The sequence below is a fragment of the Aptenodytes patagonicus genome, unplaced genomic scaffold (assembly GCF_965638725.1).
Source record: "Aptenodytes patagonicus unplaced genomic scaffold, bAptPat1.pri.cur scaffold_77, whole genome shotgun sequence".
NCBI classification, from domain to species: domain Eukaryota; kingdom Metazoa; phylum Chordata; class Aves; order Sphenisciformes; family Spheniscidae; genus Aptenodytes; species Aptenodytes patagonicus.
The window spans coordinates 45,676-58,282 of record NW_027472026.1 but is presented as its reverse complement, the minus strand read 5'-3'; the positions used below and the strand labels follow the sequence as shown (position 1 = coordinate 58,282).

The 12,607-nt window shown below is 73.6% G+C and overlaps 1 protein-coding gene across 1 annotated transcript in view; it reads right to left on the bottom strand.

Moving 5' to 3' along the window:
- PLEC (plectin) overlaps positions 1–12,607 on the bottom strand; it is an 86,952-nt gene that overhangs the window by 62,083 nt on the left and 12,262 nt on the right. Inside the window, exons 2-10 of the mRNA XM_076363673.1 lie at positions 7,677–7,738; positions 6,094–6,183; positions 3,825–3,902; positions 3,621–3,713; positions 3,147–3,313; positions 1,605–1,720; positions 1,374–1,480; positions 1,179–1,298; positions 300–395 (exon numbers count right to left, since the gene is read on the bottom strand). Coding sequence (XP_076219788.1) covers positions 300–395; positions 1,179–1,298; positions 1,374–1,480; positions 1,605–1,720; positions 3,147–3,313; positions 3,621–3,713; positions 3,825–3,902; positions 6,094–6,183; positions 7,677–7,738 — 929 coding nt within the window. The remainder of the gene's footprint in view (positions 1–299; positions 396–1,178; positions 1,299–1,373; positions 1,481–1,604; positions 1,721–3,146; positions 3,314–3,620; positions 3,714–3,824; positions 3,903–6,093; positions 6,184–7,676; positions 7,739–12,607) is intronic.

Here is a 12,607-nt window from a genome sequence, read left to right as displayed (position 1 = left end):
CAGCCCCGGCCGCGGGTGCCATGTCTCAGCTGCTCCGCGCCGGAGGCAAAACCTCGTGGGAGCCGTGAGATGGGAGAGGCACGGGACAGCCTCCGCCCCGGCAGGGACACGGTGGGGCGTGCCGAGGACTGCCGCGGAACCCCCAGCACCCCAGGACTTCCAGTCCCCCAGGACCCCGGACCCCCTGGGACCCCCAGCCCCCTGGGACCCCCAGAGCCCCGGGACCGCTGGCCGCTCAGGATCCCAGCCCCCCAGGACCCCCAGCCCCCCCGGCACGGCTAGCAGCGGGTGCTGCTCACCTCCAGGGACTGGAAGATGGCCTTGGAGCGGTTCTTGTCGGCCTCCTTGGCCGGGAGCTCGGTCTCCTTGAACTTCAGGAACTGGCGCCAGAGGATCTGCCAGGAGTGGGGGGCGGCTAAGGCAGGCAGCGCAGACCCCCGGGCACTGCGACCCCCCGCTGCGGGCACGGGCTGGGGACTGGGACCCCTCTGCCTGCCAGACCCCTCTGCCTGCCAGGCTGCCTCTCCTGGCAGCCCGACCCAGCCTCTGCCTGCGCGTGGGCCATGGGGGGTGCAGCCAGGGCCGGCTGTGCAGGGGCTAGGGGCGGGAGGGGGCAAGCAATCCCCCCCCCCCCTCCATTTTCCACACGTGTGGAGCTGGCGGGAAGGAAGGGGCCGGGCGGGGAGCTGGTGTTTGCCACCGGTGACTCACAGGGAGCCTGGAAAGAGTGAGTCAGAGGGACCCTCCCAGCCCGGGGCGCCCCGGCTCTGCCGCGGCACGGCTGCCTGCTCCCCAGCCCCTCCTGGCCGCCCCCGGCACCAGCACCGAGCCCCCCCCTGCCCCCCAGCCCCCCAGGGCCAGGCTGCATGGACCCAGCTGGAGCTGGGACTGGCGGCGGGCTCAGGGACAGGCAGTGCCATGGCCACGGCTGGGTCTCCCCGTTCCCTGCGGAGCCACGCAGCCCCGAGGCCGGCATGAGCTTGCAGCGCGGCGGGGCTGGGTGCGTGCCGTCCTGGGGTTGCCCGCACCGGGAGAACTCGCCGCGGCATGAGCCAGCCAGCCCGCGGCCGGGCCGCCAGCCAGCTGGGCCACTGCCAAGCGCCTCCCCGGGCACCGGCACAGCTCACCGGGGCCTTTCATCCCCTGCCAGTGCCACGGCACCGTCCCGGCTCCCTCACCTCGATCTCCTCGTAGCTGGCGGGGAAGCGGCGCTCCTCGAAGAGGACGGTGTGCTGGCGGATCCACTGCAGCAGCAGCGTCACCACCTCGTAGTACTCCTGCCAGCGCAGCTGCAGCTCCTGGGTGAAGAGAGGCACGTGGGGCCGGGCGCCCGCCGTGGGGGGAGGCTGACGCCCCCCGGCCCCCAGACTCACGTTGGCCTTGACGCCGTCCTGCACCTCGGGCACGCGGGGCATGGCGTCGTAGAGCGAGGAGACGTAGGTGATGATGGACTTCTCGTCCGGCTGGGGCACGTCCACGTCTGCGGAGAGGGAGGGTGGTCGGGCGGGGGGACGCAGGACCCAGGGCAGGGAGGGACAGGGGCTCTGCAGGGTGGCCCCCCACCAGGATGCCGTCCCCTCGCAGCCACATCCCCCTGCCCGTACCTTCGGGGTCCAGCAGGCGCGTCACCCCCAGGTCCCGCTCGGCCACGGTGAAGGCCTGGTCCAGGTTCTCCAGGTTGCTCTGGCGGTACACCTGGTTCATGTCGATCAGCATGGGCCTGCGGGCAGCGGGGACGGGTCAGCGGGGGTCCCACCAGGGACCCCGCAGCAGCCGGGGGCAGGGTCCGCACCAGCGGCCGCCCTCCTGCCGGGCCTGGTAGACAGCCAGGCCGGAGACCACAGGCAGCGCCCTCCGCCCGCCCTGCCCCACGGCGCAGGTTTCCGGCAGGCGCCGGCGCCGGTTGCTTGGAGGAACCCCGGGGACGGTGGGGCCACCCCCCCCAGGGGCTGCCTGCACTGCCTGCACCTCTGCCGAGCCACCCCACGCCCTGCAGACCTACATCGTGCTCCAGGGGCACCGGCGGCTGGCAAGACCCCCGCACCCGGCCCACGGGCTCCAGGAGCCAGGGAGACCCCGACGGCCCTGAGCACGGACCCCGGAGCAGGCGGTGCCCCCCTGGGGCAGGCAGACACGCCAGCCCCCCCAGCCCGGCCGGGGCTCCCAGCCCCCCGCCCAGCCCAATGCCTACAGCTCCCTGAGGCGCAGGCTGTGCTGGATGGAGTAGAAGGAGCCGCTGATGCCGGGGGCCGCCGGGCATTCAGGGACGTCTTCGCAGACCATCACCACCCCGTCCTCTGTCCCCAGCAGAGCCCGCGCCGAGCTCCCCACGCCACGGCGCCGCGGCTGCTTCCTGGCCCGATGCCGACCGCTCCACTCCATGGCGGGACCGAGCTCGGTGCAGCGGTCGGTAAGCTCCTGCCGCGGCGGCGGCTTGGTGCAGAGTGCAGCACGGCGTGGTGCGGCACAGCGCGGGTGCCTCCTCCCACCCTGCACGGGAGCGGCACGCCTGCACGTACTTGCGCTCCCCAAAGGCGTGCGGCGGCCCCGGCAGGACCCGCGGGGGCCTGCCTCCCTGCGCCCCGGCACGCCACCGAGGGCACGGTGCCCGCAGCCTGGGGGGGGTCAGCGCCCGCCTGCCCACGCAGGCAGCGGGTCGGCAGGTCGGACAGGAGCGTGGGAAGGTGGCTAAGCCGCGCGGCTCCCCGTGCCGCTGCGGCGCTGCCAGCACAGGCCGATGGGCTGGGACTTGTCGGGAGCACGTGCCTGCATTGCCCCAAAGTGCCATCGGCACGCTTGGCCCCGCCGGCGGCTCGTCCCAGCGAGCACATGCCTGCCCCGCGCACGGCATCACCCTGCACCACCGGCTGCTGCAAGGGGCCAAATCCTGCCAGCACCGGAGCCAGGTCATCCGCAGCCCCAGGGGCTGCTCGCTCCACCACGGGGGCCAAGAGCCCCGGCTCACCCAGCAGCCCGAGCCAGGGGACAGTGGTGCCAAGGGAGGCTCGGCGCCGCAGGGATGGGGATGGGGGTGCCGGGTCCCTGGCAGGGAAACGTGAGCTCTGTGCCCGCAGGCGGGTACGGCACTGCCCGCCCTGGCCAGCCTGGTGTGCTGCCCCGACACGCGGTGGCTCCGCTCCACCTACTTGTGCCGGTGGATGATGGCGTTGAAGAGGCGCCCGTCCCGCCAGCTGGTGGTGAAGTTGTCGCAGCGCAGGCCCTGGTAGTCCTCCACCATCCGCTGGGACCAGAGCAGCAGCTTCTCCTTGGCCGTCATGTCCTCCGACTGCCCCGTCACCTGGATGTCCGAGATCTGCCGGGACAGGGGGGTTACACCGGCCCGTCCGCCAGCTCCTGCTGTGCACGGGCGCGCTCGCTCCGTGGCGGCCTCCACCTTCTCCACCGCAGCCTCCGCCAGTGATGCCCCGGCCCCACCACTGCTCCGCTCCTGCCCCATGCGGGGACCAAACCGGCACCAGGGAGCTGCCCAGCACTGCAGAGCCCCAGCGTCCCAGCACCGCCGGCACTGCCACCACTGCCCCCAGCCCCGCCACCGCCACATTCCCCCCACGCTGCGGCACGGCACGTGCCCATGCCGGGCCCCGGGGCTCTGGGCTCACCTGGAAGTGGAGAATGATGGTCCAGATGAGCCCCAGCGTCAGCTTGGGGTTGCCATCAGCAATGTCATCGTTGCGGATGTTGACCAGCTTCACCTGCGAGGCCGAAGCACACAGCGGCTGCAGGGAGGGCGGGGAGCATGCCCCAGTCCCAGGGGTCCCCGGGAGGGTCCCGCCAGCCCGGCAGCCCCATGACCCCCCCCTCACCTGGCGATGCTTCAGGTAGTTGAGGGCGATCTGCACATTCTGCAGCTTGTGGAAGCGCATCCTGCCCTTCTCCCGGGGCTGCGGGGAGGGAGAGGGGCGATGAGCCATGGCCCCCAGCTGGCACGGCCCCGCCGGGACCCAGCCCCGCCACCCCCCCGGCTCACCCGCGCACACGAGGGATGCTCAGCACCGAGCACTGCGGCTCCCTGCCCCGTGCACCGGCCCGGCCCCTCCCGGCGCCGCACATGCCGATGCCACACGCCCTCCGCACTTTGTCCCAGCTGGGGAGGGGACGGCCCCTGCACTCCCCCCCGCAAAGCTGTCGGCCGGGACCAACCCAGCTCAAACTGCTCCCGGCCCCGGCAGGGTCACACCACCAGCGCAGCAATGGGGCCACCGGCTGCCGTGCCAAGGGAAGCCAAGCGCCAGGCGCGGCGTGAGAGCAGTGCCCGCTGCACCCCTGCGCGGCAGCCCTGCTCCCCACGGTGTCTGTCCTGGGGGCCCAGCCCCTCCCCACGCCGCCCCGCTGAGCACCAGCCCCTGCCCGAAACGCAGCAGCTGCCTGTGCAGGCAGGACAGGCAAGAGGAGCGCAGGCGCTGGGCACCCCCTCGCCGCAGGGAGCTGGTGCTGGGACTGGGGTCTGTCATTCCCACCCCCCCCACCCCCCCTGCCGCGCACGGGCATCGCAGCCGCTGCCCAGGGCAGCTCTGCCAAGGTGCCACCGCGCCCGGTGCCCCGCGCCCCTGTCCGGGCAGCGCCGGCGCAGGAGGGAGCGGGCAGCGCGGACACAGCAGGAAACCCTCTGCCCATCCCGCGGGGCTGCGGGCAGGAAGCGCTGCCGGAGCGAACAATGGCGAGTGCAGCCAGCCTCGCCACCGGATCCTGCACCTGCGCTTCCTCGGCCACGCGGCAGCGCCGGCCCCACGGCGCGGGCGCAACCCAGCTCTGTTTGGCCCCTGCCCGTGGCACCCCGGCAGCACCGCTCGTCCTGCCCTACGCCAGCTCCTCACAGCCCGTCCTGCCCACGCGGATGCGGCGGGGCCATGCTGGATGCGGCACGCGGCTCCCTGGCAGGCTACGGTCTCGCCTCGCCGTGCTGGGCGACCCCCCCCCCCCCCCAGCAGGAACCTCCCCACCCCTGCAGGTCCCTGGCTGGGGTCCCCTGGGCCACTCCTGCCTGGACAGACCCCCCCGCACCCGCCGGCCCCGTGGCGAGGCCCGTCGCCCCACTGGCAGTGGCTGTGCCTGGTCCCGGATGTCGGAAGGGCCAGGGAGCCCCTGAGCCCCCCACGTGCCGCACAGTGACGGACGAGGGTCTCTTCTGACCCACAGCCACGGGGCACAAAGGAAACGCAGCCAGTCGGGGCAGGGTCCAGCCCCGGCGGCAGAGCCGGGGGGGGCGGGTCAGCAGCCACAGCACCATCCCCCTCGCCGGGTGCCCCAGGCCCTCCGGCAGCCCCGAGGAGATGGGGAGCTGGGCGGCACGTCTTGCCACGGTGCCAGGAGCCGCAGCCCAGCTCCGGCCCCGTGGGAGTCCCAGCCCCATGGGACAGCTCCCGGTGATGCCGCGCTCCTACCTCGCCACTGCAGGCGAGGCCTGGCCCAGGCAAACCTGCCCTAGCCGGCGCTCGGCCTCAACCACCCTGGCTGACCCCGCTGCCGGAGCACCCCAGGGTGCCGACGCGCCTTCCCCCGGCACAGGACGCAGTGACACCTCTCCTCCGCACCCGCACCGGGACGGGACGGTGCAGCCGCGCCGGTGGCGGAGCGTCTCCCGGTCGCCGCGGCAGGCACTTGCCACGCGGGGCCATGCGGAGAGCAAACGGCAGAACCACTCACCAAACGCAAGTTCCTGATCACGTCGCGCTCCCTCGGCTGCCCGGCCAGAGCAGTGCAAAGAGAGGAAGGAGGCAAAGGCCAGAGGGGGACGGTCAGGGCAGACCCGCCGACAGGAGCCCAGCGCAGAGAAGCAGAGAGTTCACCAAAGCAAAGAGACGTCCGGGCGTTAGAGGCCGCGGTGGGGCCGGGGGGGGCTGCGGGACGGAGCGGGGCGGCCGCGCCGGTGGGGCTTGGGGCGCTCCGGCACGGTGCCGGGCAGCTCTCCGGGATGGGACCGAAGCCAGGGGAGAGGCCAAGCGGGAGAGGGGAGGGAGGCAGATGCGGGAAGCAGAGGATGGGACGGCCGGCAGCCAGGGGTGCCGGCACGTGGAGCCGGCGCAGGGGAACGGGGCGGCAGCGGTGCGGCAGCAGGGTCAGCGCGGCACCTACCAGCGTGTCCCCCGAGAGCACCTCCAGCAGCGAGATGAGGTTGTGTCCATCCCGCAGGTCCTCGTAGAGGTCGTTGACGTGACGCTGCGCCTGCGGGGACAGAGATGGCATTATGGGGGTGCCGGGGGGGGGGGGCAGCCGAGCCCTGCAGAGCCCCAGTGCCGCCCCTCTCCTGCCCCCCCCGCCCCACGCCAGCTGGCACCGAAGCGGGGTAGCCGGGCTGGGAGCCCAGTGACACCCACCCCTGCGCAGCACGTGCTCGCACACGTCCCCAAGCACGGCCCGGTGCCCCCAACCCCGTGCATACCCCCACCAGCACACGCAGGCAGCTCCCCCTGTGCCCCATGGAGCAGCGGCTGGGCCGGGTCTGGCGTTGCTCTGCCACACACGGGGACCCACTGCCCACCGTGCCGGCTGCCGCGGAGGGGTCGGACCTGCTGCCCACCATGCCGGCAGCCATGGGGGGGTCGGACCCGCTGCCCACCATGCCGGCAGCTGTGGGGGGATCAGTGTGAGAAGAGAAAGAGCGTAGCGGGGGCAGACAGAGAGGGAGAGACCTACCTCTGCTCGCCAGTGCTGTGCAGGGAGAGGCAGAGAGAAGAGAGAGAGGTTAGGAGAGGCAGCAGAGAAGAGACAGCTCCAGGGTGGGCAGGGGGCGGCCGGGACCTGCCCCGGGTGGCAGCACCCCACGCCGGCACTGATGCCGCAGCACCGATGCCGCAGGGCCGGGCGCCTGGCATGCGGGGACACGTCCGTGCGTGGGGGCCGGGAAGACGTCTCGGCGCGTGCCAGGCGCTGACGTGGTGCTCTGCCCGCCGCACGGCAGGGACAGGCACCGGCACGCTGGCGGGGCCCTGGCGGGGTTCGGCTGGGCGCGTGGCAGGGGCGGCATGGGGAAGGAGCGGGGAGAGGGGCACTGCCGGAGATGGGAGCGCGGGATGGGATGGGAGGGCGCGGGGCAGGCGCTGCCGAGCGCAGGCAGCACGGTGGGCATGGCCCCCCCGGGGCAGGCAGGAAGGGCGCGGGCACCCCCGTAGCCCAAAGGAAGCCGCGACGGTGCCGGGGCGGAGGGGGTGCAGGCAGGGAGCCCAGCAGAGCTGTCAGGCTCCGCGGCATCAAAGCCCGTGAAAGGTCCCCTCGCGCCCGGGGCCAGAGCACCATCCCCTCCCGGAGCCGGCGCAGCGTGGGAGGGGGCGGCTGGCAGCTCCCGACCTGGCCTGACGCCCAGCACGGCCACGGGACGGCACAGCCTCCCGGCACGGCCGGGCAGCGGAAGCCCCACTGCGGGTCAGAGCAGATCTGCCCCCCCCCCCCCCCGAGGCAGCCGAGCAGCCTCGACCACTGCCCGCCTGCTGCCGAGGAGGCAGGAGCACCGGCACGGGCAGCCGGGAGAGGCTGTGCCCGCACAGCGCTGCCGGGGGCCTCCGCTGCCCACGTCCTGCGGTGCTCTGCCGTGCCAGCACGCTGGGGACGCGGCTGGGGGTGCTCCGGTGCCAGGGGCCGGGCGATGCCGCCGGCACGGCCTCCCCGGGACATTCCGCCAAGACGGCCGGGCGTCTGCGGGAGGCGGCGCGTGCCTGTACCTTGATGAGGTGCTTGTTGACCCATTTGGTGAAGGTTTTCTTCTGGACCCGGTCTCGCTCATCTGCAAGAGAGCGGAGGGCAGGGTGAGCAGGCGGCACAGGGGCTCCCAGCGCGGCGGTGCAGGGCCCTGCCGGCAGCACAGCTGGCGGGAGCGCCCGCGGAGGAAGCGATGAGCCAACCGCTCTGGGGAGCCGCAGTGAGTCACGGGGCGTGCAGGGGGAAGGAAACAGTTAACGTGGATCGGCCCCTGCGTGCCTGCACCACCGCAGCCCCAGCAACGCTGAGCAATGCCTGCAAGGAGCAATGCCTGGGGGGGGGCTGCCCAGACCTGCCCTGAGCCCCCCGTACCACAACGGGGAGCCCAGGGAGCCGCCCCAGCGACGCCCCAGGCGCCATGCGCGCTGACCGAGTGGGACGTGTACAGGATCGGGACAAGCCCACGGGGCGGCTGCGCCAGCACAGCCCCAGGCGCTGCACATTTGCCCCGAGTGGGACGTGTACAGGATCGGGACGAGCCCACGGGGCGGCTGCGCCAGCGCAGCCCCAGGCGCTGTGTGCACCCCCCCAAGTGGGACCTGTCTGGGATGGGGCTGAGCCCACGGGGCCAGCACGGGCGCCGCCTGCCCAGCCCCAGCCATAGCTGTCCGGGGCAGGTACGGCCGCTGCTCCCGGCCGCCCGAGCGCTGCTCTGTGGGGTGGGGAGAGGCCCGGGGGCCGCTCAGCCCCGTCCCTGGGGCGGCTGCTCCGGGGGCACCCGCAGGGACCCCCCCCCCAGGCCCTGTCCCAGGGTGACGGCCCCCGCGGCTCTCCAGCCCGCTCCCACAGGCAGCTGCAGGCAGAGCCCCGGGACCCCCCGCGGGGCTGCCCGCGCTGCAGGCAGGGTGTCCCCTGCGGGCAGGCAGAGCTGCGGGGCCTCTGAGTCACAGGCACTCCCTGCCCGCTGCCCTGTCATTAGGGGACGGGGACGGCTGACGCACCCGGGCCGGGCACCCGGGCTGGGCACCTGGGCCAGCACTGCCCGGCAGCCAGCCGGCCCCACCCCATGCCTCGGCCCCCCCCCCCCTCCCCCGCTAACGAGCACCCACCCCATGCATCCCGCTAACGAGCACCCACCCTGCCCATCCCTGTTCCCGTGAGGGGCAGCTCACCCTCCTCGCCCCGCTCCCCCCCCCCAGGCCCCGAGCGTCACCGCCGAGCCCAGGGCAGCCAGTGCCAGACTCAGCCCGGTGCCGAGGAGCGTTTGGTGGCAGGAGGGGACGCTCTGGGCACGTGGGGTGATGCCACCGGCCCCATGGCTGCCCCTCCGCAATGCCCCCCCCAGCCCGTGCCATGGCGATCTGGCGGGGCCGGGGTGGCGTGTGCCGGGTCTCGCCCCATCAGAGCGTGGCAGGATCTGCCCATGCAGTGCCCAGCGCCCCGCGGCCGGCGGCCGGCCCAGCCCACACCCGCCCTTCCCGGGTGAGCACACCGGCACCCGGGGACGCCGGGCACCCCGTCCCCGCAGGACCCACGGGCGGCTCAGCGGCAGGGCCGGGGCGTGACGGGCAGGGAAGCGAGGGCCTGGGAGCGGCAGCGGCGCGGGAGGAAGGAAGGAAGCGTGAGGCACACTCGCCCGGCGGGTACGTGCGCAGCAAGGAGGGAGCGCTCCCACGCCGTGCGCCCCGGCAGGACCCGCGCCCGAAAAGTCCTCGGCACCCAGGTGAGCCCCGGCCAGCGGCGCCCACCCCGCGGCAGGCAGAGCGACGGGCCGTGGCCATGCCGCAGGCGACGGGCAGGGCATGGGAGGAAGTGCTCACGCCCGCCGCCACGGGCAGGGCTGGCGGGCAGCGCCCGCGCCCGGCGCTGACACGACGTGGATGGGGACAGGCACCGGCGTGGGACGTGGGGACCCCAGGCCCCGACTGCCCGGCTGTGGGGGGCTGCCGGTCCCAGCCCCGGTGACCAGCTCCGGCCACACGGTGCTGCCCCATAGTCTGCCCAGGGACACCGCCCCAGCACGGGGGTCTGCCCCATAGCCTGCCGGGGGACACCGCCCCAGCGCGGGGGTCTGTCCCATAGCCTGGCCACAGACACCGCCCCAGCGCGGGGGTCTGCCCCATAGTCTGCCCGGGGACACCGCCCCAGCGTGGGGGTCTGCCCCATAGCCTGCCGGGGGACACTGCCCCAGCATGGGGGTCTGCCCCATAGTCTGCCTGGGGACACTGCCCCAGCATGGGGGTCTGCCCCATAGTCTGCCCGGAGACACTGCCCCAGCGTGGGGGTCTGCCCCATAGCCTGCCGGGGGACACCGCCCCAGCATGGGGGTCTGCCCCATAGTCTGCCCAGGGACACCGCCCCAGCATGGGGGTCTGCCCCATAGCCCGCCCAGGGACACCGCCCCAGCACGGGGGTCCGCCCTGGTGCGGGGTGCAGGGACCAGCCCCCCCGTGCTGCAGGATGGGGCCCACACCAATGCGATGGCGGGGTGGTCCCATGGAGGGCAGCTGCCGCGCCCCACGCTGTCCCCACTGCCACGGGATCCTGCTACCTTTCTTGCCCTCGGAGGCCCTCAGCACGGCCAGGTAGAGGTTGTCCTCCGAACCCGTCCTCTGCCCCGCAGACAGACCCTCCTCCTGGCTGCGCAGCCGCCGCCGGGACATGGTGGCCACTGCCGCCCGCGCTGAGCACCAACGCAGCTCGGCTCGCCTCCCGCTCTGCCCCTGCTGCCAGCCTGGTCCCTGCCAACGCCTCCTCTCGCTGAGGTGTGGGGCGGCCCCAGGGAGGAGACTGGGGTTCCCCTCCCTCCCTCCCCACGCCCGGGCACTGATCCTGCCCACAGGAAACCTCCCCGAGTCCACAGCTCTGCTTAACCATTTCCTCCCCACGGCCCGGGAGCCACCCAGGGGCCGTAGGGATGGGGCAGGGACCCCACGCGCACCAGCCCAGAGGGACCCCACAGCGCATCCCGGGGAGCCGGCACCCCCGTCCCACACCTGGGGCCTCAGGACCCCCAGGTCTGCAAGCCCGGGGGGGTTTGGGACCATGCAACCCCATGCCCTGGAGCTGCCAGACCCACGGTCCACACACCCTGGGGCCTCGGGACCCCCAGGTCTGCAAGCCTGGGAGGCTCAGGACCCCCAGTCCTGATGCCTGGGGTACTCAGAAACCCCCAGCCTCGTGCCCCGGAGCTGCAGGGCCCCTGGTCCCACACCTCCAGGGCCTCAGGACCCCCAGGTTTCCAAGCCCAGGAGGCTCAGGACCCCCCAGGTTCACAAGCTCAGGACATCCTGTCCCACTGCTCAGGGTCCTCAGGACACCCCTGTCCCCATGCTCAGGGGCCACAGCCCCCCAGTCCCCAAGCCCGCAGCCGGGACCTCCAAGAGCCCCCAGGGCTCTTGGCACCACTCGGTTCCTAAGCCCAGGGTCCTCAGGACCCCCCCAGCTCCATGCCCTGGAGCCGTAGGACACACGGTCCCCACAACCTGGGGGCTCAGGACCCCCAGGTTTGCAAGCCCGGGAGGCTCAGGACCCCCAGTTTTCAAGCCCAGGAGGCTCAGGACCCCGAGGTTTGCAAGCCCGGGAGGCTCAGGACCCCCAGCCCCATGCCCCGAAGCTGTAGGACACACGGTCCCCACAACCTGGGGGCTCAGGACCCCCAGGTTTGCAAACGCTGGTCCCAGGTCCCACACATGGGGGGGTTCAGAGCCCCAGTGCCCCTCCCGGGGGGTTCGGGTTCCCAATCCCCGGGGCTGCAGGACCACCAGGCCGGGGGCTGAGACCTGCGGACCCCCCTGGGCAGGGAGGCGCCATCCCCACGCCCACGCCGGCTCGGGGAGCTGGGCCAGGCTCCTCCACCCCAGCCGGCGCTGCCGGCGATGCATTCCGGGCGCTCCTGTGCCGCCTCCAGCACGGCCGGACCCACGCCTCCCGCCAGCAGGTCTGCTCCCGGCTGAGCACCCCAGGAGAGCATTCCACGCCCCGGGCGCGGCCGAGCTCCCAGCGCCTCACCCCATCCACCCCTGTGCCCCACGGGCACCCACGGGGTGCTCGCATGGGATGGGGGCACAGGCAGCGCTGGCGTGGGATGCCAGGAGGAATCCCCCTCCCCAGGGACGCACCACGGAGCACCTCCTGCCGCACGGCCGTCAGGCACGCGCCGTGCTGACCGGTGACACCACCAGCCTTGGGGACCGCAGGAGGGATTCAGGGTTCATGCCCCACCACGTGCCACATCCCACCCAGGACCGTGCAGGACCCAGCCCAGCCGCACGTCCCTCCTTGGGGAGCCCGGCTCCGGGGACCCCCGAGCTGGGGAGGGTGGCACAGGGTGGGAGCCCACGGCCGCTCTGCTCCCTGCCCTCCGCACCCCACCGCTCGGGGACCTCGGGGTGGTGCGGGGACCTTGGAGCGGTATGGGGGACCTCGGGGTGGCGCAGGGACCTTGGAGCGGTATGGGGGACCTCGCGGTGGTGCAGGGACCTCGGGGTGGCACGGGGACCTTGGAGCGGTATGGGGGACCTCGGGGTGGCGCGGGGACCTTGGAGCGGTATGGGGGACCTCGGGGTGGTGTGGGGACCTCGGGGTGGCATGGGGCCGGCAGCCCTGCCTGTGGCACCTGCGGCACCCATGTCATCCATCACAGGGATGCAGGCAGCAGGGGAAAGTGCAGCTGCAGGCGCCCCGAGCGCTGCCGGCCTGGCGCGGCCCGGCCCGGCGCGGAGGCCAGCGCCCATGTCCCGCACACGCAGCGCCAGTGCCAACGCCAACGCCGGCGGGTGCAGCCCGACCCTTGCATGGAGTCCAAGGGACACGGGGGCCGGCGCATCGCCCTGCCATGACTCACGGCCCGATCGGCGCGCCCTGCCCGAGGCTCCGGCGCGGCGAGCAGCGCCATGGGGAGCGCCCGCCAGCACCCACCTCCGCAGGCAGCAGGGGCTGCCGGGGGCTCAGC